The sequence below is a fragment of the Ornithorhynchus anatinus genome, chromosome 4, assembly GCF_004115215.2.
Source record: "Ornithorhynchus anatinus isolate Pmale09 chromosome 4, mOrnAna1.pri.v4, whole genome shotgun sequence".
Lineage (NCBI taxonomy): Eukaryota > Metazoa > Chordata > Mammalia > Monotremata > Ornithorhynchidae > Ornithorhynchus > Ornithorhynchus anatinus.
In genome coordinates, this window is record NC_041731.1 from 122,722,127 (window position 1) to 122,746,261 (window position 24,135).

A 24,135-nucleotide genomic window follows, 5' to 3' on the forward strand; every position below is an offset into this window, starting at 1 on the left:
TCATCCAGCGGGATCGTACTAACGTTCTTGGTCTGTTTCGTTTTGGTGCTTATCTCGTTAAGATCGTATTAAATATTGCGTAGGTCTCGGCTCTTAGTGTCGTCCGCTGGCAGTGGGGATGAGGGAGGGGGAGGGGCTCCGGGAGCTCCGGGATGGGGTCGGTAGGCTAGTCCCTGATGAGTCCTCTGCTAAAAAGGTTCCATCTGTTGCCCATTTGTCCATTCCAAGCGGTTGGTACAGTGCTCTGCACATAGGGATGGGGGATGGAGGAGGAGCTCCAGGAGCTCCGGGATGGGAACGGTAGGCTAGTCCCTGATGAGTCCTCTGCTAAAAAGGTTCCATCTGTTGCCCATTTGTCCATTCCAAGCGGTTGGTACAGTGCTCTGCGCATAGTAAGCGCTCAGTGAATACTATTGAATGAAATACTATCGAATGATGACCTCTACGTTTTCAGCAAGATGCCCGGGCTTCAGCTTTAGGGTGGTGGCGGTGAAAGGGATGCCGGGACTCGAGGTGCAGTGAGGAGGATGCCCTGAAACTTGCGGGAAAAGCAAAGGAGAACCGGAGGGCTTGAGGATCCAGCGGAAGCTCAGTGGGGTCTGAGTGCCGAGTGCTCCTAAAGGGACTCCAGGGGCTGTTTCCGCTGGGATTCAGGATTGGAAACCTCCCCGGTACTTCACGACGCTGGGGTGCATGGGGAAAATCTTGAGGAGCTGCCCCCTACGCCCTCCCTCACCGTTGTTGGAGTTTGAAAAGCAGAGATTATTTAACCTTGGCTTCACCGATATAATAATGACGATGGCATTTGTTAAGCGCTTACTATGTGCAAAGCACTGTTCTAAGCGCTGGGGAAGATCTGTATCAGGTGATCAGGTTGTCCCAAGTGAGGCTCACGGTCTTAATCCCCATTTTCCAGATGAGGTAACTGAGACCCAGAAAAGAGAAGTGACTTGCCCAAAGTCACACAGCTGTCAAGCGGCTTAGCCGGGGTTTGAACCCATGACCTCTGACTCCCAAGTCTAGGCTCCTTCCACTGAGCCACGCTGTTTCTCATACAGCGTTGGTATTTGTTAAGCGCTTACTATGCGCGAAGCACGGTTCTAAGCGCCGGGGTAGATACAGGGTAAGCAGGTTGTCCCAGGTGAGGCTCGCAGTTAATCCCCATTTTACAGATGAGGTAACTGAGGCCCAGAGAAGTGAAGTGACTCGCCCACAGTCACAAAGCTGACGAGTGGCAGAGCCGGGTTTCGAGCCCGTGGCCTCCGACTCCCGAGCCCGGCCTCTTTCCGCTGAGCCACGCTGCCGGCTCTCCCCCCGTCTCTCCGGCCGCTTCTTCTCGGTCTCTTCCGCAGGCTCCTCCAAATGTGGGGGTCCTTCAGAGCTCTGTTCTGGGTCCCCCTCTATCCTCCATCCAAACCCACGCCCTCGGAGATCGAATCGGCTCCCGTGGCTTCAGATACCTTCTCTGCCTGGATGTTTCCCAGATTTACTTCTCCACCTCTGACCTCTCTCTAACTCCGCAGTCTCACGTTTCCTCCTGCCTTCAGGACGTCTCTTCTCGGCCGCCCCGCTGCCACCTCCGACTTGACGCGTCCGGAACGGAACTCCTCACCTTCTCGCCGAACCCTGCCCTTCCCGTCACTTTCCTGTCACTGTAGACTCCACCACCCTCCCTCCGGTCACAAACCCGTCACCCTGGCGTTACCCTCGACTCTTTCTTTTCTTTAATGGTATCTGGTAAGTGCTTACCGTGGGTCAGGCGCTGAACTGAACGCTGGGCTGGATACAAGGTGGTCAGGTTGGACACAGTCCCTCCTCCACCCGGCATCACTATCTCAATCCCCATTTTACAGGCGAGGTGACCGAGGCACAAAGAAATGAAAGCGACTGGCCCGAGGTCACCCGACAGACAAGAGGTGGACCCGGATTTGAACCCAGGTCCTCTTGACTCCCAGGCCCATGCTCTATCCACTAGGCCGCGCCGCTTCTCAGTCTCGTCTCTTCGGTTCAACCCCTCCACCGAGTCCGTCGCTCACTCCTGTCAGTTGCGGCTTCTGGAACCCCCTCTTTCTTCTCCGCCCCAACTGCGACCTTCCTGATCCGAGCTCTTATCATTTCCCGCCTTGACTGTCCATCAGTCTCCTTGCCGACCTCCTTGCCTTCTCTCTCCCCTCACCGGTCCGTACCTCCCTCTGCTGCCCGCAATATTTTTCGACAGCGTGAATTAGTACGTCTCTCTCCACTCCTCAGAAACCTCCAGTGGGCTGCCTTTACACTCCTGACTCCTCCCCATTGACTATCCTATCTTGCCTCTCCGATCTCTTACTGGAACGCAGACACGCGCTCCGCTCCTCTGAGGCCAACCTGTTCTCTGCACCTCGATCTCATGTCTCTCACCGCCCACCCCTTGCCCATGTCCTCTCTGTGGCTTGGAACTCTGTCCCCCTTCGTATCTGGCAGTCCACCGCTCTCCCCACCTTCAAAACCTTCCTAAAATCACATCTCCTGCTAGAGGTCTTCCCTAAATCCTCTTTTCCCGTTCCCGCTTTCCCCTCTGTGTCACCTAAGCACTTGGCTACGTACTTGGGGAAGCAGCGCGGCTCAGTGGAAAGAGCCCGGGCTCCGCAGTCAGAGGTCATGGGTTCGACTCCCGGCTCTGCCACCTGTCAGCTGGGTGACCGTGGGCGAGTCACTTCACTTCTCTGGGCCTCAGTTACCTCGTCTGTCAAATGGGGATGAAGACCGTGAGCCTCACGTGGGCCGACCCGATGACCCTGTATCTCCCCCAGCGCTTAGAACGGTGCTCTGCACGTCGTAAGCGCTTAACGAATACCAACGTTACTTATAGACACTTATGCACATATATTCTACCATTTCCCTTATCTGTATAACTTATTGTAATGTCTGGTCCCCCACATAGACCGTAAGCTCTTTGTGGGCAGGGATCATATCTACCGACCCTATCGTGTTTGTTTGTGCTTTCCCAAGAACTTAGTACCGTCCTCTGAACACATTAAGCGCTCGATAAATACCGCCGATGGGTTGATGGGAAGTTCCATTAAGGGAGTGATTGTAGGAGAGGAGGCCAACTAGATGCCACAAGGTGCCCGGAAAGTAGAGGTCAGAGCAGATGGATGGAAGTGGTTGTTGGCGAGCATCATAAGAGGAGCAGGATGGAAAAGTCGTTTCACCATTTGGGAAGTTATTGGAGATCTGGGGAAAGGTGGTTGTTTCGGAGTAATGATGGTGGGATTCGTTAAGCACTAACTATGTGCCAAGCACTGTTCTGAGCGCTGGGGGGGATACAGGGTGATCAGGTCGTCCCTCGTGGGGCGCGCGGTCTTCATCCCCGTTTTCCGGATGAAGTAACTGAGGCCCGGAGAAGTGAAGTGACTTGGCCAGAGTCACACCGCTGACTAGCGGGAGGGCCGGGATTCGAACCCATGACCTCAGACTCCCAAGCCGGGGCCCTTTCCACTGAGCCACGCTGCTAAAATCCGGGGACTAATTCAAGAGGCTCCAGGATAGTGTGACCTTGGGCAAGCCACTGCACTTGTCGGTGCCTCAGTTATCTCATCTGTAAAATGGGGATTAAGATTGGGGGCCCAAGGTGGGACAACCTGATTACCTCGTATAATAATGTCGGTATTTGTTAAGCGCTTACTATGTGCAGGGCACTGTTCTAAGCGCTGGGGGAGATACAGGGGAATCAGGTCGTCCCACGTGAGGCTCACGGTTAATCCCCGTTTTGCAGATGAGGTAACTGAGGCCCAGAGAAGTAAAGTGACTTGCCCACAGTCACGCAGCTGACAGGTGGCGGAGTCGGGATTCAAACCCCTGACCTCTGACTCCCAAGCCCCGGGCTCTTTCCACTGAGCCACGCTGATCTACCCCAGTGCTCAGAACAGTGCTTGACACGTAGTTAGCGTTTAACAAATACCACCGTTATGATTGTGATTATTATTATTTTTAGAGTTGGCGGTGATGAATTATATAATGCATTCATTCAATAGTATTTATAGGGGGGGCTTAGTATGTGCAGAGCACTGCACTAAGCGCTTGGAATGTTCAATTTGGCAACAGATAGGGACCCTCCCTGCCCACTGACGGGCTCACAGTCTAAACAAGTTAACAGACGTGGTACAGTTGAGGGCCTCAAACATGGGAGAAATAAAATAACAAAGTAGGTGGGGTCAGGTTAGAAACTGTTCCATTATTTTTTAAATTTATTGATAAAATTTATATTTTAAGGTTATTATGTGATGATTGGTGTGTCATATATAGTAGGTTATATTAGTATATTAAAATTGAACATCTTAATCAGAAGACTTGCATTTTAATTACTATCAGTGGGCACTCGCTTTGTGTTTGTTGAACTGAACATTTTTTTGTACTGAAACTAGCTTAGTTTATTTTAAGGATGAAATATACTTTCAGCAATGTTCTTAAAATAAAATCATTGGTATTGTAGCTTTTAGTGAAATGAGAGTTTTTTGAGGAGTCTGAAGCACATTTTAGGTAAGAATGCCTTAAAATGTTAATGTTTTGGGAAAGATTTGTAAATTCAGACAATTCTCTGTATTCTGTTTTTTTTTACTTTAATTATTTAAAAATATCTCTAACATGGTCGCATATGCCAGATGAAGTTATTTTCGGACTGTCTAGTCAAGTCGTATTTTTGTATCCCTCACTGTTTATAATTCAAGAAAATATGATGTATTCAAAAGTAACTTGAGGATGTCTGTTTTTAATCATTTGAACTTAATTCCTTTATATAGGTCTTCCTGTGCTTTCAGAGAGTTGCTGCTGAAATCCTTGGCATCAAATTAAACAAAGCAGACATGGAACAGTCACAGGTGACAGTTCTGAATATTATGCTTATTATGCTTTGAATGAATTTTTCCCTGAAAACTATTTTCATTTGTCCTTGCCCATTCTACATCCCTTTATTTCCGTTCATCTGTTCACACCTGATACAATTACCGCTAAAACCCGCAAAATATTCATTCAATAGTATTTACTGAGCGCTTATTATGTGCAGAGCACCGGACTAAGTGCTTAGAATATACAAATCGGTAACAGATAGAGACAGTCCCTGCCCTTTGACGGGCTCACGGTCCGATCGGGGGAGACGAGAACGATGGCGATAAATAGAATCGAGGGGATGAACATCTCATTAAAACAGTAGCAAATAAATAGAATATCAGGGGGACGTACATCTCATGAACAGAATGAATAGGGTGATGAAGATACAGACAGTCGAGCGGACGAGCACGGTGCCGAGGGGACGGGACGGGAGAGGGGGAGGAGCAGAGGGAAAGCGGGGAGGAGAGGGTTTAGCTGCGGAGAAGTGAAGGGGGGTAGAGGGAGCAGAGGGAAAAGGGGAGCTCGGTCTGGGAAGGCCTGTTGGAGGAGGTGACCTCTAAGTAGGGTTTTGAAGAGGGGAAGAGAATCAGTTCGGCGGAGGTGAGGAGGGAGGGCGTTCCGGGACCGCGGGAGGACGCGGCCCGGGGGTCGACGGCGGGACGGGCGAGGACGGGGGACGGTGAGGAGGTGGGCGGTGGAAAGAGAGAAGGGAGGAGAGGTAGGAGGGGGCAAGGTGATGGACAGCCTCGAAGCCTAGAGTGAGAAGTTTTTGTTTCGTGCGGAGGTCGACGGGCAACCGCTGGAGGTTTTTAAGAAGGGGAGTGACATGTCCAGAGCGTTTCTGCGGGAAGATGAGCCGGGCAGCGGAGTGAAGAATAGACTGGAGCGGGGTGAGAGAGGAGGAAGGGAGATCGGAGAGCAGGCTGGCACAGTAATCTAGCAGGGATATTACGAGAGCCTGTAACAGTAAGATAGCCGTTTGGGTGGAGAGGAAAGGGCAGATCTTGGTGATGTTATAAAGGTATTCATGAATCAGTCAATTATTTAGCTATATCTGTATTTTTGTCCTCAAGCAAAATGGATTCTTCTGTGATATTCAGTCAATTAGTGGTATCTATTGAGTGCCTACTGTGTGCAGAGCACTGTACTACATGCTTGGGAGAGTACAGTGGATTTGGTAGATACAGTTCTGCCATCAAGGAGCTTTCAATCTACTGAGGAGGTTTCCGTCTAATGAGAAGCTTACTTTATTGGACAATATGAAGTTTCACATTTGACTTCTTTCAAATGAATTGTCTGCATTTTGTAATCAATCAGTCGGTGGTGTTTACTGAGTTCTCACTGTAGGGTTTGCATTGTACTAAGCACTTGGGAATTAGCTGAATTAATGGACATGTTCCATGCCCGTATTGCGCTTTCAGTCTAATGTAGTGAACTTTTAATTTTTTTATAATTGCAACATCATCTGTTTAGCACCTTTTACTGTAACTGTCGCTAATAATGATAACAGTTAATAACTCTGGTATTTGTTAAGCGCTTACTATGTGCCAGTACTAAGTGCTGGGGTGGATACAAGCAAATCGAGTTGGACACGGTCCCCGTCCCACTTGGGGCTCGCAGTTTCAAGCCCCGTTTTACAGATGAGGTAACTGAGGCACGGGGAAGTGAAATGACTTGTCCAAGGTCACCCAGCAGACAAGCGGAGGAGCCGGGATTAGAACTCATGAACTTCTGACTCCCAGGCCCGTGCTCTATCCACTGTGAATTAAAGGCATTAAAGGAGTTTCAAATACGTATCGGTTCATATGTTCTATAACAACATGCCATTTCAGTACCTCGGCATTAAAATTCACGTAAATTGTTTTGTCCTCGTATTAATTCGTTGGAGAGCTTGAATTCTCACAGCCTTCATCTCTTTAAACAGTCTCAATTTTGGATAAAAATAGACTCGCTTGTTTTTAAGAAGGCGTTCGTGTTGTAATGATAGGATATGGGAAGAAGAATTATTTTCAAGTGGACTATATGTCCAAGTGTAATTTTTCTCAGGGGTTTAATATTCAAAATACTTCCTTACGTATTTTACAGATAATGGCTCATTCATTTGAAAATCGAGAGTCCAGTTTTTGGCGAGGAACATAGATCCTTTCTTAAGTAAAACCATTTGGCTTGCAACCCCAAGCCATTTTATGAACTAGTCTGTGAAGCTTTCGTAATTCTTTGTGCCCCTTTCCTCCCCTCAAAAACACAGTGTATCCGTGTTCTTTTTGTCTAATAAATGTGACTGTCAGCAATCAAGTATATAAATAACACTGCAACAACTCTCCCAAACCAAGTTTGCTACGGTACAAAATATAGTAAGGAAACGGATTCAGCGTTTTGGTTTCTAGCATAATTTATTGGAAGCAACAATAAATTGAAAGTTTGTTCTCCCCCACTTGCAATTCAGGAGACCCAAACTCCTTTTCTAGTTTCCTGATTGCTTTTGTGCATCTTGATTTTGCCTCCCACTTCGACTTTGAGCCCCAAGTGGGACAGGGATGGTGTCTGACCTGGTTTATCTTCTGTCTCCTCCAGCAGTTAGAACAGTGCTTGACCCGTAGTGAGCTTTGACCGATAGTTGGTATTTGTTAAGCGCTTACTGTGTGCCGAGCACTGCTCTAAGCGCTGGGATAGACATAGGGGAATCAGCTTGTCCCACGTGGGGCTCACAGTCTTAATCCCCATTTTACAGATGAGGGAACTGAGGCCCAGAGAAGTTAAGTGACTCGCCCGCAGTCACACAGCCGACAAGTGGCAGAGCTGGGATTCGAACTCATGAGCCCTGACTCCAAAGCCCGTGCTCTTTCCACTGAGCCACGCTGCTTCTCTAAGTTACCGTAAGATAGTCTTACGGTAACTCAGGGTGAACATGTCTGCTCATTCTTTCATCCGTTCAGTGGTAATTATTGAGTGCTTACGGTGTGCAGAGCACTGTAAATGCTTGGGAGAGTAGAGTGCAACAATAAACGGGCACATTCCCTGCCCGCAGTGAGTTTATAGTCCAGAGGGGGATCTATTAAGAGCTGTCTTGCTATTCCTCGGGAAGATTTAGAGGTGCCTTTAGGGGTCCCAGCACCAGTACGGGTGGACTGCTTATATTCTGTTGTATTGTACTCTTCCGAGCACTTAGTACAGCACATATGTATGTATCTGTAATTTATTTATTCATTTATTTATTTATGTATATTAATGTCTGTCTCTCCCCCCCCCCCGCCCCAGACTGTGAGTTCACTGTGGGCGGGGAATGTGTTTGTTGTATTGTAATCCCCCAAGCGCTTAGTACAGAGCTTTCCACAGAGTAAGGGCTCAGTAAATACGATCGAATGAATGAATGAATAACTCATTCGCTCCCACTGCTTCAACTGTCATCTCTAAGCGGTTGGCACCCAAATCTGCGTCTCGTCCCTTGTTCTCTCTCCCTCCCTCCAGGCTCACATCTCCTCCTGCCTTCAGGACATCTCTACTTGGACGCCCTCCCGCCACCTAAAACTCAACATGTCCAAGTCAGAGCTCCTTATCTTCCCTCCCAAACCCTGTCTTCTCCCAAACTTTCCCGTCACCGTGGAGGGCACAGCCACCCTTCCCGTCTCACAAGCCCGCAGCCTTGGTGTCATCCTTGACTCCGTCCCCTCATTCACCCCACGGAGGCAGTCCGTCACCAAACCCCGCAGATCTCGCCTTCACGATATCACCTATATCCGTTCTTTCCTCTCCATCCGAACCGCTGCCGTGGTAGTACAGTCACTCATCCTATCCCTACTGGATTACTGCATCAGCCTCCTCTCTGACCTCCCAACTCCCTGTCTCTCCCCACTTCAGTCTATACTTCACTCCGCTGCCCGGATTATGTTTCTACAGAAACGTTCAGGACGTCAGCCCCATCCTCAGAAATCTCCAGTGGTTTCCTATCCACCTCTTTATCAGACAGAAACTCCTCACTCTTGGCTTCAAAGCTGTCCATCCCCTTGCCCCCTCCTACCTCATCTCCCTTCTCTCTTTCTACAGCCCAGCCCGCAGACTCCGCTCTTCTGGTGCAGCTAACCTTCTCACTCTGCCTCATTCTCGCCTGTCTCGCTGCCGACCCTTGCCTGCATTCATTCATTCATTCAATAGTATTTATTGAGCGCTTACTACGTGCAGAGCACCGTACTAAGCGCTTGGAATGTACAGATCGGTAACAGAGACAGTCCCTGCCCTTGGACGGGCTTATAGCCTCTGGCCTGGAATGCTCTCCCTCTTCAAATCCACCAGACAAAAACTCTCCCCTACTTCAAAGCCCTACCGAAGGCTCACCTCCTCCAAGGGGCCTTCCCGGACTAAGCCCCGCTTTTCCTCAGCTCCTCCTCCCTTCCGCGTCAACACGACTCGCTCCCTTCGCACTTCCTCTCCGCGGCCCACAGCACTTATGTATATATGCATATATCTTTAATTCTATTTATTTCTATTGATACCTGTTTACTTGTATTGACGTCTGTCCCCCCCCCCCCCCGTAGGTTGTGAACCCGTGGAGGGGAGGGGTTATCTGTCTTTTTTGCTGTATTGTACTTTCCAGGTGCTCAGTACAGTATTCTGCACACAGTAAGTGCTCAACAAATACGATTGAATCGAGGAACGAATCCGCACGTAGTAAACTGCGCCACTTGTCAGCTGTGTGACTGTGGGCGAGTCACCTCACTTCTCTGTGCCTCAGTTACCTCATCTGTAAAATGGGGATTAGCCGTGAGCCTCACGTGGGACGACCTGATGACCCTGTATCTACCCCACCGCTTAGAACAGTGCTCGGCACACAGTGGGCGCTTAACAGATACCAACATTACTATTAAATATGGTTGACTGACTCAGTAGCATCGGAGTCTCCTTTGCACCATTTGGATTAAAGTTAGAATTGGTAATTTCCAGAATTGGACTAAAGGAGTTAAGATCTCTGGATCTTTTGGAGTTTTAAGGCCCTCCAAGTATCTCATTTTTTTAAAATGATGTGATAAGAGAAAACAAGTTCTGGTCCACCTTCAGTCTCCAGTACCCCCTTAAAACCACGATCTTTGATCACTTAGCTCATAGAGGGACCTTTGCTGTACATCTCGATGCTCTCAGAAATGAAGCGCACCTTGGTAACTTTTATCAATACTCTGTAAAGAGTGTTGAATTTCGTCGGTTTGGGGGAGGCTATTTAGGGGTGCAGACATTTATTATTTTAGTGTGTTGTTACCAGTAGAGGGCATGTGGACACGTCCTCCGCTCCCACCGACCGCCTCACGAATTCTGCGTTTTGAGCTTTCCGTGAATCCGGTGATGAATTTTGAATTAGAAATATAAAGTCCGTTCAGAGTTTGGCCTTTCTTTTGGTTTTGTTATATTGTGTTCCTACCACACCGTCTATTTTGGTTAGCGGAACCATGTTATTTCACTTGGCAGTTGAGGATTCGGTAAACCTAATTCCTGTATTTTTAATATTTCTTTCTGAAACCGTTGAAGCAGTTTTGGTAGATTAGGGCACCGGACAGAATTTACTGTTGAACCTTATGCTGATGACTTCATGGCTCACTGGAAATTAGTGAATTTTGCGTCTTTGCAATGGCAGTCCTTCCTCCACAGATGTGGATTTTCATTATGCGTTTTAGAAGGCGCGTGGTGAAAGGTCTTCCGACGAAACACGTCTCTTTGGGTACAGTGTGATGTCGGCAGTGTCGGGAAAGGCAAACAGAGTCTGATCTGAGTTTTCCTTAATGTCGGCTTCATCCCGAATGCGACACCTATTTTCTAGGAGAACTGATGACACAACCGCCTGTGGAAAAAGTGCTTTGAGGACAGTCTAAACGTACAGAAAATGTAAGGGTTCGTCGTCGAGGACTTTACTGGGTCATTCTTGTATGGTGGATGCATTCTTGAATACCGGTTGGTATGATTTGAAGAATTACAAGTGTATAAGAAGTACAAGCTGGCATAGGGAAACAGCGTGGCTTAGTGGCAAGAGCATCGGCTCGGGAGTCAGACGACGTGGGTTCTAATCCCGGCCCCGCCACTTGTCAGCTGTGTGACTGTGGGCAAGTCACCTGACTTCTCTGTGCCTCAGTTACCTCATCTGTAAAAGGGCGATTAAGACTGTGAGCCCCACGTGGGACAACCTGATTACCTCGTATCTCCCCCAGCGCTTAGAACAGTGCTCGGCACATAGTAAATGCTTAACAAATGCCATCATTATTATTACTACTCTTCACTAGTTGTTATAAAACGGTGGGATCGGGGTTTAATTTTTTTTAATGGTATTTGTTAAGTGCTTACTATGTGCCAGGCATTGTACTAAATGCTGAGGTAGATACAAGCCACATATTTTGGGCCCAGAGTCTGTGTCCCACATGAGGCTCACACTCTTAATCCCCATTTTACAGATGAGGTGACTGGCACAGAGAAGTTAAGTGGCTGACCCAAGATCGCACAGCTGACAGGCGGCAGAGCCGGGATTAGAACTCAGGTCCGTCTGACTCCCATGCCCGTGGTCTGTCCACCAGGCCTCACTGCTTCCCAGTTGGTAAAATCCAAAGTCAGAGAAGCGGCGTGGCTCGGTGGAAAGAGCCCGGGCTTGGGAGTCAGCGGTCGTGGGTTCGGGTCCCGGCTCTGCCACTTGTCAGCTGTGTGACTGTGGGCAAGTCACTTCACTTCTCTGTGCCTCAGTTACCTCATCTGTCAAATGGGGATTAACCGTGAGCCTCACGTGGGACGACCTGATGACCCTGTATCTACCCCATTGCTTAGAACGGTGCTCTGCACATAGTAAGTGCTTAACAAATACCAACATTATTATTAAAATCCAAAGTATCAGATTGGAAAACGATTTTCTGTGGAAGCGTACGCTACCAATGTCCAAGTGTATAGGATTGTTTAGTTGGAACAGATCATGAATTTGTCCGTCTTGCCCCCTTCCAGAGAATCGTAGTGCCAACGCTCGTTTCTTGTGACTATAACCTGCCACCCTTTCCGATGCCAGTTCCTCCTCCCCTGCTTCTCCCAACTCCATACTATAGATTTTTCACATCAATCCTGGCCACCAGCTAGATTCTCTCTGTGGAGTCTGTACTTCATCATATGAACAAAGCAGAAATCATAATAATAATGTGGGTATTTGTTAAGCGCTTACTAAAAAAAGAAATCATTTTTTAGGAGGGATAGGGCCCTCTTCATAATATACTTTGAGGCTCTTCTTGAGAGTAGCCAAATCCATTGGTGATATTAAGGAGTAGGAAAAGTTTTGAGAAAGAAAAAAAAAAGCAGCCCACCGCATCAGTCTTCCCTCTTTACGGATGTAGGACTGAGTAGGGGTTACTGTGGGCTGAAGAGCCCAGCCCGGGCCCCGATCTTTTAGGCCTGAAATCTCGATCAGCGCAGCACATCGGCCTCACCCCAGTTTCAGGCTCTGAACTGCAACTTCGGAGTTGCTAAGCCAGATCCAGTCTGTAAGCAGCGTGGCTCAGTGGAAAGAGGCCGGGCTTGGGAGTCCCAGATCATGGGTTTGAATCCCGACTCCGCCTATTGCCAGCTGGGTGACTTTGGGCCAGTCGCTTCACTTCTCTGGACCTCAATTACCTCATCTGTAAAATGGGGATTAAAACCGTGAGCCCCGCGTGGGACAACCTGATCACCTTGTATCCCCCCAGCGCTTAGAATAGTGCTCTGCACATAGTAAGCGCTTAACAAATACCAACATTATTATTATTATTATTAACTGAATTCTTTAAATAATTGTCTCAGCCTCTGCTTAGGGAATGAAAGCTCCTCTGGAGTGTCAGCTCTTTGTGAGCAGGGAATGCGTCTGTTGGAGGAGTAGCACGGCGTAGTGGATAGAGCACGGGCCTGGGAGTCAGAAGGTCATGGGTTCTAATCTCGCCTCCACCACTTGTCTGCTTGGCCTTGGGCAGGGCGCTTCACTTCTCTCTACCTCACTTACCTCATCTGTAAAATGGGGATGGAGACTGTGAGCGCCACGTGGGACAGGGTGTGTGTCCAACCTGGTTTGCTTGTATCTACCCCCGCATTTAGCAAACCGTAGTTGTATTGTTATATTGTTCTCTTCCAAGCACTTAGTACAGTGCTCTGCACATAGTGAGCTCTCAATAAGTACGATTGTCTGACTAACTCCTGATGAGCAGGGAACTTGTCTTGTTCTTCTGTTAGTGTTCCTTCCCATGTGCGTGGTACTGTATGCTGTACTCAGTGTGTTCTTAATCAATATAATAATAATAATGGTGGTGGTATTTATTAAGCGCTTACTATGTGCAAAGCACTGTTCTAAGCACTGGGGGGATGCAAGGTGATCAGGTTGTCGCACGTGGGGCTCACAGTTTTAATCCCCATTTTACAGATGAGGTAACTGAGGCACAGAGAAGTCAAGTGACTTGCCCAAAGTCACACAGCTGGCAAGTGGCAGAGCCGGGATTAGAACCCATGACCTCTGACTCCGGAGCCCGGGCTCTTTCCACTGAGCCACGCTGCTTCATTGCTAGTACCCTAAAGACCTGGTCAAGATGTGACAATCAATTTTAGTTCACTGAGCAGTCATATCTTTCTAGTTAATGTCATACCAAAGTCCCACTTCATTAGATCATTTTTCGTTTTAGGTAAAAAGATGCATAATTTAGAAGAAATATTACTTACTGGGGTTAGTCTTTAATCAAAGTATCGATTGGGTTTCATGAATGATCTTGACCCTTGGCATTTCAGATTAACAAGGTTATACTATACAAGATTAAAATGAGGTTAAAATAGTCCTATTCCCTGATATTTCCCTTTGCCAGCTTATTACTGATTTGTAAATTTTAGGCTGTCCACAGTACTATAACCTGGACTCTGGATCAGTTGGAAATTGTTCTCAGGTTGTGGAATTTACACTGTATTTACTAACATAATTTACCTCGATTTTTGCAACAAAACAGGGGTGGGGTGATTACATGGGGAAGTAAACCCACCCCTGGTTTTTTTTGCAAAAATAGAGGTAATTATGTGAGTGAATACAGTATAAATGCCACAGTCTGAGCACAATTTCCAATTGATCCAGAGTCCAGGTTGTAGTTATTACATTCATTCATTCAATTAATTCAATCGTGTTTATTAAGCACTTACTCTGTGCCCAGCACTGTAGTAAGAGGTTGGGAAAGTACAGTACAACAAAAAACAGTGACATTCTCTGCCTACAATGAGTTCACAGCCTTGGGGGTGGGGGAGACAGACAACAGTACAAGTAAATAAAATCACAGATATGTGCATAAGTGCCGTGGAGCTGGTGAGAGCAAAGGGAGCGTGTCAGGATGACGCAGAAGGGAATGAGAGATGAGGAGAAGTGGGGCTTAGTCTGGGAAGGCCTCTTCGAGGAGATGTGCCTTCAGTAAGGCTTTGAAGAGGGGAGAATAATTGCCTGAGGGATTTGAGGAGGGAGAGCATTCCAGGCCAGAGGAGGACGTGTGCCAGGGGTCGGTGGTGAGACGGGCGAGATGAAGGCCCAGTGAGAAGGATAGCACCAGAGGATCAAAGTGTGTGGGCTGGTTGTAGAAGGAGTGAAGCCAGGTGAAGTAGGAGGGGGCAAGGTGATGGGGTGCTTTCAAGCCAGTGATGAGGAGTTTTTGTTTGATATGGAGGCGGATGGGCCACCCTGTCCTGAACGTTTCTGTAGAAAGATGGTTCGGGCAGCGGAGTGAAGTATTGACTGGAATGGGGAGAGACATGACCTCGGGAGGTCGGCTAGGAGGCCGATGCAGTAATCTAGGAGGGATGGGATGAGTGATTGTATTAACACGGACGGAGAGAAAGGGGCGGATTTTAGCCATGTCGTGAAGCTGGGGCCGACAGGATTTGGTGACGGAATGAAAGTGTCGGTTCAGCGAGAGAAAGGAGTCAAGGGTAATGCCAAGGTTATGGGCCCGTGAGACGGGAAGGATGGAGGTTCTGTCTCCGGTGATGGGAAAGTCAGGGAGAGGACGGAAAGATAAGAAGCCCTGTTTTGGACATGTTGAGAGGACATCCAAGGAGGGATCTTGAAGGCAGGAGGAGATGAGATCGCTGGAGAGAGGGAGAGAGGTCGGAGAAGAGATGTAGATTTGGGTATCGTCTTCCTAGAGATGGTAGTTGAAGCCATGAGGGCAGATGAGTTCTCCAAAGGAGTGAGTGTAGATGGGGAATAGAAGGAGAGCCAGAACTGAAACTTGAGGGACCTTCACAGGCAGGGGGTGGGAAGCAGAGGAGGAGCCCGCGACGGACACTGAGAACGATGGCCGGAGACATGAGGAGAATCAGGAGAGGGCAGAGTCAGTGAAGCCAGGTTTGGATAACGTTTCCAGGAGATGGAAAGGGGGCGGTACGGAGGGATGTAACTCTAGCAGTAAGCAGAGGAAGAGAAGAAGGCAGGAAAAAAAGGGAGGAGGCAAGGAGGAGAGAGGAAAGAGAAAGGTGAAAGGGCACTTGAGACTCCCGCTCTTAGAGAAGCAGCGTGGCTCAGTGGAAGGAGCACGGGCTGGGGACTCAGAGGTCATGGGTTCAAATCCCAGCTCTGCCGCTTGTCAGCCGTGTGACTTTGGGCAAGTCACTTGATTTCTCTGTGCCTCAGTTCCCTCCACTGTAAAATGGGGATGAAGACTGTGAGCCCCACTTGGGACAACCTGATGACCTTGTATCCTCCCCAGTGCTCGGCAAATAGTAAGCGCTTAACAAATGCCGTCATTAACATTATTATTCTGTTGCAGTCTCCCAAGTGCCACATACCGAAGGCACTCACTGAATCACGTTAGCCTCCTCCACGGCCATCATCTTTCTGTCCTTGAGTTCGTACATCTCTGTGAACCCGAATTCACTGGATTCTCACCCTACTTCTCCTCTTATTCTGCAGAGCATCTTTATCACTGTGGGCAAAAATAATCCTTTCTTTATTCCCGCCTCAAAAATCGGGACCTGGAGAGGACAACGTCCAAAGCAGTTATGCCAGTGAATGTGACGGGTAGTTTAGTCTCTTAAACATACCGGAGGGATAATTCAATAGAAGTGACTCGGCATTTGAAGTATGTGCTGAAGAGCTTCCATTCTCAGCAGACGTTCCTGCCTATTTAGTCGGGAATGGACATTCAAAAAGAGGAGTTCTGGTTTTGACGGTCTTCCATAATCAATCGGTAATAATAATAATAATGTTGGTATTTGTTAAGCGCTTACTATGTGCCGAGCACTGTTCTAAGCGCTGGGGGAGATACAGGGCGATCAGGTTGTCCCACGTGAGGCTCACAGTCTCATTTTACAGATGAATTAACCGAGGCACTGAGATGTTAAGTGACTCGCCCAAAGTCGCACAGCTGAGAGGTGGCGACGCTGGGATGAGAACCTGTGACCCCTGACTCCGAAGCCCGGGCTCTTTCCACTGAGCCACGCTGCTTCTCTACTGAGTGCTTTCTGGGTGCAAGAGGACCGTACCAATCGCTTGGGAGAGTACAGTAATAATAATAATAATGTTGGTATTTGTTAAGCGCTTACTATGTGCCGAGCACTGTTCTAAGCGCTGGGGTAGACACAGGGGAATCGGGATGTCCCACGTGGGGCTCACAGTCTTAATCCCCATTTTACAGATGAGGTAACTGAGGCACAGAGAAGTTAAGTGACTTGCCCACAGTCACACAGCTGATAAGTGGCAGAGCTGGGATTCGAACTCATGACCTCTGACTCCAAAGCCCATGCTCTTTCCACTGAGCCACGCTGCTTCTCTAAACCTGTCCGGTTCTCTAGGGCTCAGAACTAATAATTGTGATATTTGTTAAGTGCTTACCATGTGCCGTTCACTGTGCTGAGCACTGGGTAGATATTATACAAGCAGAACAGACCCAATCTCTGTCCCACAGGGGTTTCCCAGCCTAAAGGGAAGTAAGGACAGACACAGCGTGGCTCAGTGGAAAGAACCTGGGCTTGGGAGTCAGAGGTCATGGGTTCTAATCCCAGCTCTACCTCTTGCTGGCTGTGTGACTTTGGGCAAGTCACTTCACTTCTCTGTGCCTCAGTTGCCTCATCTGTAAAATGGGGATTAAAAACTGTGAGCCCCACGTGGGACAACTTGATCACCTTGTATCCCCCAGCGCTTAGTACAGTGCTTTGCACACCGTAGGCGCTCAACAAATACCACCATTATTCTTATTTAACAGGTGAGGAAACCGAGACTCAAAGAAGACGAGGGACTTGCCCAGAGTCATTCAGCGGACACACGGAGGAACCGGGATTAGAACCCAAGTCCTCTGACTCCCAACCAATCTTTATTACGTATTTTCATTATTATGGTTGTACGTGGTTGAAGGACTACAGGCTATGCACATTTTCAGTTGGGACAGATTATAGAGTGAATCTAAATGGGTTTAGAGCTCTATGGATTACACTCCGCTATTACCTTTCGGGGTGAGTTTTGTTAGTTTTGTTAATATAGCAGGCAGAAGCTCAGCTATAGTCAAAGACACTGTGGATTAAAATACGTGAATATTCTTAGGAGCTTATTTCTCTGGCAGCTGTAATATCTTAACGGAATTTGTTCGGCTCCTACCTTGTTCGCATCGTTGGACTAGACGCTCCCGGAATGTTCAGGCAAAAATTAGGGAAAAGGAAAGGGAGGAGCTGCCAGTTGGATGACCCTCCGAGCCAAGAAATAAGTGACAGACTCACGTTGGGACAAAGGCGAACGTAGAGATGAAATATTTGATCATTCTGTGGCTCCAGATTTCAGGAGAGTTCTCGTAGATCCAGGGTCAATTTGTTTTTTGTGCAATGTAGTACACCCTGTAAGAATGAAAGACGTTCTTGTCCGAAAAGGAATTAGAGTGTTTCTGGGTTTGATTTTTATCTCCCCGGTTATGCTAATAGTTAATGACGTAGCTTCTGTATTAGTGCTTCTTTTTTAATTTGAGGAATGAATAGATAAGTATAAGTTTGGTTTGGGCATCTACGGGTAGCTCGTTTTATTCTAAATACTGTAGTTTTTCAAAATATAAACGATAAACTGAACAGATTGGCAACTGGAAACATCTAGCCTGTGACTGCAGTTTACGGTGGTTTTTGAGGGTTGGAAATTGAGCTCCCTGTTCCCGATAAAGTAGACTGCTGAAGGTGGTAGAGACTTCAGATGCCGACATATCACACAAAGCAAAATGTAAAGAATTCAGAGATGTTGCCCTGCTATTTTTTCATTTATTTGGTGAAAATCCAAGTAATTTGTATTAGTCAGAGCCTGAGCACAAATTGATTTAAAATGGGTCAGTAACCCTGCAGTGTTTACACGGTGGGATTTTAACTGGCATTTTTAGGAACAGTTAATTGCTTGTGACTGTGAAGATTCTTGCGTTTCATTCCGGCCCAAGGTTTGGTATGAAATAATTAGGGTACGGAAGGTCAGATAACAGCCGCTCTACAACACCTTATTCAGAACTTGGCAACGTTCTCTTGATAGCATCAGGTCTGGGGTCTAGTAAATCATGGGTGCAGTTATCTGGCTGAGATAGTATGAAGATGATCAATTGAAATTTAAACAGTGCACATCAACCTATAACTCCAGACTCCATAATGCCCTTTGCAGCTTCCCTCTTATTTTTAAGCACATCCGCTTTCTTTACAGCGGCTATCTTCAACCGATATGTCCGTGTGTTCGGTAGAGGAAACAACATCTATTATTCCATAGTAATTTATTCTATTAATACAGTTTATCTCAAAATACTAACCCATCCTCTGAAATCCAGAATTTTTTAAATGCCTTAATATTTGGCCCACTTAGAAAAGATGGCTATTTTTCTATGATTATTCAGCAGCATATTTTCTCTGTTGTATCGTTACTAGTATGTATTTTCTCCTTTGATTGCCTTTTATTTTGACATACAATGGCTTGCCTGTTTTTGAAGTTCTGTGAGGATGAAAAGCACACTTAATCTCAGAGGAAAGTAGGAGTTTTGGCCCTCTACCTTGGACTGTCAAGCTGTCTTAAACTTTTCAAAAAACAGCAAGCACTTCAAAATAGCCGTCATGCAAAAACTTTTCTGAAACTAGAATTGCCTCCAAGTCAGGCAGCCATATTTGGAAAGGTATTTAAATCTCTCCAAGTTATTATAATGGTATTAAATACTGCTTAAAACATCTTATCATCTATCATGGATTTAGATTGCCTTTGTGACCCAGAACTCATTTCCTCTTTTAAGAGAGTAAAATAAGCTCCCGTAACAGAGAAAAAAAAAATGACTTTTTTTTCCCTTCTCTCTTTTCTTTTGCGCTTTATGTGTCATTGCTTAGGAGTTATTTTTTTTTTTCCACTGGGGCGTTCAATTTTATTTTCAAATACTGAACTTTTTTTCCAATTATTTTTTCTATGTGATATTAATTCTTTCATGTTTCTCTTTTTCCAAAATGTTGGTAAGAGGTTGGTAGCACATTGCCGGGATAAAAATAGTAAAATATTTAGAAAAAACTAATTAACATCTCAGCTCTGATAACTGTCAGGATAAAATCTATCCGTGTCAATATTTTCCAGTATTACTGGGTAAACTGTTGTAATTTTGTCAAAAAGGACACTATTAAAATTCAATTCCTTTGTGAGGCGTATTGCATGTTCATATTGTACAAACAAGACAATTTAATTTTTTCTTTCCAGTTCATTAGGGTTCTCAACCGTGTCCTGCCTAAAACGGTAATAGAACATTTGGTCCCTGATTATTCATTCATTCATTCATTCAATAGTATTTATTGAGTGCTTACTCTGTGCAGAGCACCGTACTAAGCGTTTGGAATGTACAATATGGGCAACAGATAGAGACGATCCCTGCCCAAGGACGGGTTTACGGTCTAATTGGGGTTAGTGGGTTTCTGACTGAATTAGACTTTTCTAATGCCATTAGAATGCCACCTCCACATCAAACCCAAACTCCTTACCATGGGCTTCAAGGCATTCAGTCAGTTCTCCCGCTCCTACCTTATCTGTATGATCTCCTACTACAACTTAACCTAGCACTTCACTCCTTTAATACCACCCTACTCTCTGTACTTCTATCTCGCCTATCTCATCACTGACCCCTTGCCCGCGTCCTCCGTCTGGCCTGGAACTCCCTCCCCCTTCATGTCCGGCAGACTGCCACTCTCCCCATCTTCAATTATTATTATTATTGTTATTATTATTAAGTGCAGTGGAGTCGTTTCCGATCCACAGCGACTCAATGGATAAACTTTCTCCAGAACGTCCTGTCCTCTGCCACAATCAGCGACCTTTCTGACGGTTCTTCTGTTATTGTGGTCTCTATCCATCTTGCTGCCGGTCTGCGTCTTCCACATTTTCCTTGGACTCTTCCTAACATTAGTGTCTTCTTCAGAGAATTAGTCCTCGTGATTATGTGTCCAAAAAGTCTGGTCATTTGGCCTTCCAAAGACCACTTTGGTTCAATTTGCTCTAAAATCCATTTGTTTGTTTTGCGGGCAGTCTGTGGTGTTCGCAAAAGCCTTCTCCAACGCCGCGTGTCAAAAGAATTGTTTCTTTCCTGTTTTTTCACTGTCCAGCATTCGGATCCATCCGCTGTCACTGGAAACACCACAGAGTTGACAATTTGTATTTCTGAGGCAATTGTTACCTCAGCCCATTTCGTGACTTTTTCCAGGCTCTTCATAGCAAGTCTTCCTAATCAAAGCCTTGCTAAAATTAGATCTCCTCCAAGAAGCCATCCCTGACTAAACCCTCATTTCCCTTCCACTCTTCCCCCCACTGCCTATGCATTTGACTCTGTACCCCTTAAACACATCAATACTCGCTTTAGCTCCACAGCACTTCAGTACATATCCCTATACTCTCCCATTCCCCCTATCTGGAACTTATTTCTGTATCTCTCTCCCTCTGTAGATTCTAAACTCCTTCTGGGCAGGGATCATATCTCTCAGCTCTATAGTATTGTACTTCCTCAAATGCTTAATATAATAGGGAAGCAGCATGGCTCAGTGGAAAGAGCCTGGGCTTCGGAGTCAGAGGTCATGGGTTCGACTCCCGGCTCTGCCACCTGTCAGCTGTGTGACTGTGGGCAAGTCACTTCACTTCTCTGTGCCCCAGTTACCTCATCTGTAAAATGGGGATTAACTGTGAGCCTCAAGTGGGATGACCCGATGACCCTGTATCTCCCCCAGCGCTTAGAACAGTGCTCTGCACATAGTAAGCGCTTAACAAATACCAATATTATTATTCTCGGCACACTGTAAGTGCAGAATAAATACCACTGATTAATTGATAATTGTTTCAAATTAAAGTAGTGAAATAGATATTAAAGTTACTTTAAAGGTATTTTCCTTAAGAGTTGAAAAATTTAAGAACACGTGTGTTTGGGCTAAATTATTAATATTGATGTTGGTATTTGTTAAGTGCTTACTATGTGCCAAGCACTGTTCTAAGCACTGGGGTATATACAAAGTAATCAGTTTGTCCCAGGTAGGGCTCACAGCCTTTCTCCCCATTTTACAGATGAGATAACTGAGGCACAGAGAAGTTAAGTGACTTCCCCAAGGTCACATAGCTGACAGGCAGCAGAGCTGGGATTAGAACCCATGACCTCTCACTCCCAAGCCCATGCTCTTTCCACTAAGCCACACTTCTTCTCGTTATTATTATTATTAAATTATTAGCGGGTGAAGTTTGTGTTTACTAGTGCCTTACTGACTAATCAGTTTCTAATATTTCCTTTTTTTTTTTTTTTTTTTTTACCAAATTGAGTTAGATACTACCAGTACCAGATTTCTGGAAAGTGGGCTAAGCATATTAGATGCTCAATTAAGAGGATAAAATCATTATTTAACAGTCTTGGAGCACTGCTCTAATAATTGTTAGCACGGGGGAGGGACCGAAATATCCAGTTGTTCTTTAGCTGCAATTTACAGGCAGATTACTTTTGAGAATTGAATAAAGAATGGCACATGAATTACAAAGATTACTGTGGAAGGAATCACAGCACCTGCTCTCAGCTTTACACTACAGTATTTCACAACCACATCAAACTAAGTTTAAAGTTCAAGGCGATAAAAATGTACGCTTCAAAATGAAGCTCATATAGTCTACTGATCTTTCTCTTCCCTTTCTTATTCTAAGTCTGGTCATTTGGCCTTCCAAGGACCACTTTGGTTTAATTTGCTCTAAAATCCATTTGTTTGACTATATGAAGCTCATATAGTCTACTGATCTTTCTCTTCCCTTTCTTATTCTCTCCCTCTTTCTTTGCCTCCCTCCCTTTTTTTAGCTCCCCCAGAAGCCTTCATTTTTTTCATTCTTCAAATTTTATTCTAGCCTTTTTTTTATGGTATTTGTTAAGCACTTACTCTGTGCCAGGCACTGAGTTAAGGGCTGGAGTAGATACAGGCTAATCAGGTTGGATACAGTCCATGTCCCACTTGGGGGTCAAGGTCTTAATCTCCATTTTACAGATAAGGGAACTGAGGCCCATAGAAGTTAAATGACTTGCCCCAAATCAGGTAGCAGACAAGTGGAAGAGCAGGATTAGAACCTAGGTCCTCTGACTCCCAGGCCTGTTTTATCCCTTAGTTCATGCTGTTTCTTATTCATTTCCTATTAATTATTTACTTTCAGAACACTTATCTGGTTTATTCCTTGCTACAAAAAGAGGAAAATGATTTTTCTACTACATCTGTTAAACAGAGTTCCTATTGTAAAAAATTGTAGCAACGAATGGAATTTCTAATTAGCAATAATAACAATTTCTACTTTGACAACTTTTATCAGCTAAAGACTTCCATTATCTTCCCTGAAAGTGTTTTAAATGTTTGAAACAAATTCTATTTATATAATTTGAACTATCTTTAATATATAGATGGAAATTAAGCGTGGCATTATAAAGTATGAACCCAGAGGCCCATATGGGAAGCGGATGCTAATTATGCAAATTTCCAAACTTTACAGGAATTTTTTTCTCGTCCTTATTTTTGAAGGTCATCCAATGAGAAATGTACTTAAACTTAGTTTCTCCATTATTTTTAGTTCCTGTATCTTGGTAATGACTTTGTTTTCTTTTGTGACAGAGAGTGGTGAAGGCAGATATCGTAAACTACAGTCAAGAACCGGTATCAAGAACGATTAACCCGCCTCGAAGCTCGATGTGTGCAATTCAGTGAACGTCGTTCTCTTCATATCGATCCTGCGGGCAGCCCTCCTCTTCTCGCTTGGGCCCCTGGACTGCTAGTTTATTTTCACAGTGATCATCTCGGTAGTGCATCTGGAGGGTTCAAAACCCCGCCTCACAATCCGTCTGTCCAAAACAATGGACAACTCCTTGGACCAGCCAAGATTCTAACTTTGGGCCGCCCCTTCCAAAATCAAAATTGAGATGGTCTGCCCTTTAGAGTGATTTTGTTTTAACAAAATATAATGATGTGCACAAGTATTATGGCTTCACAGGTTCTTAACTGATGTCCCCGTAAATTTGGATATCAGTATTTGAAAACCTTGGAAGGCATTCCTGCAGGGTACTTGGCCTCAGAGTCGATCGAATTTTGGGATCGCCACTGACAATTCAGCGTAGATAACTCTGAAGCTATTGTCAGAGAATCAGTTAAACAAGTAATATATTTTGTCTAGAAATAATTTAGGATGGCCTTCCTTTGTTACATAGAGAGAACAAAAATGATCTAAACTCTATCGAATCGATAATCCTTGAAATAAAGCTATAATGCAAGGTATTTTTTCATTTTTTAAAAAGGTCCGCAACTGTTCATATTGTATGTAGCTGGAAACTCCCAATTATTGAGGATTTAAAATTGTATTTTTATTATTATATCATAATCATTATGTATTGTATAATACTCAGGTGAGCATGCTTTATGAATTTCGATGACCTGTTCCACGTGAAGAGCGAACTGGTCATTTAGATATGCATTTAGGACGGTCGAAATATCGATGAAATAACGTGGACGAAACAGTGTTCTGATTTTCTTTCATTTCCTTCCCCTCCCCAAATAAATTATATTTGAACCACTAAAATCGGAGAAACATTTTAACTCTCCTCACTTTATCCAAAGGAGAAGAAAGCACTGTTTGCACTCAATCTGAAAGAAAATGTGTATGTACTTTATTCAGATCCAGGACTAGAGGCAGAGTGCGATGAGCATTTTAGAGGGGTTGGCAGGCTAGTGAAAATCAGGCTAATGGGACTTGGGGGCTATGTGCGGGTGCTCAGAGAGGAGTGAAATGCAGTCAGCGAAGCTTTG

General features: G+C 45.6%; 1 protein-coding gene across 3 annotated transcripts in view; it reads left to right on the top strand.

Annotated features, from left to right (window-relative positions):
* Positions 1-23,908, top strand: part of RAB28 (RAB28, member RAS oncogene family) — a 131,753-nt gene extending 107,845 nt beyond the window's left edge. The window contains exons 6-7 of one of the 3 annotated variants that reach the window (XR_003758944.2): positions 1,548-1,737; positions 4,779-4,856. Coding sequence is in view for 2 of the 3 variants with exons in the window: in XM_029063688.2 (XP_028919521.1) it covers positions 4,779-4,856; positions 22,951-23,043 (171 nt within the window). In the remaining variant the exon portion in view is untranslated. Of the gene's footprint in view, positions 1-1,547; positions 1,738-4,778; positions 4,857-22,950 lie in introns of those variants that run through there. The other 2 variants (XM_029063688.2, XM_029063689.2) reach the window with 2 other exon arrangements.
* Positions 23,909-24,135: the final 227 nt, after the last annotated feature.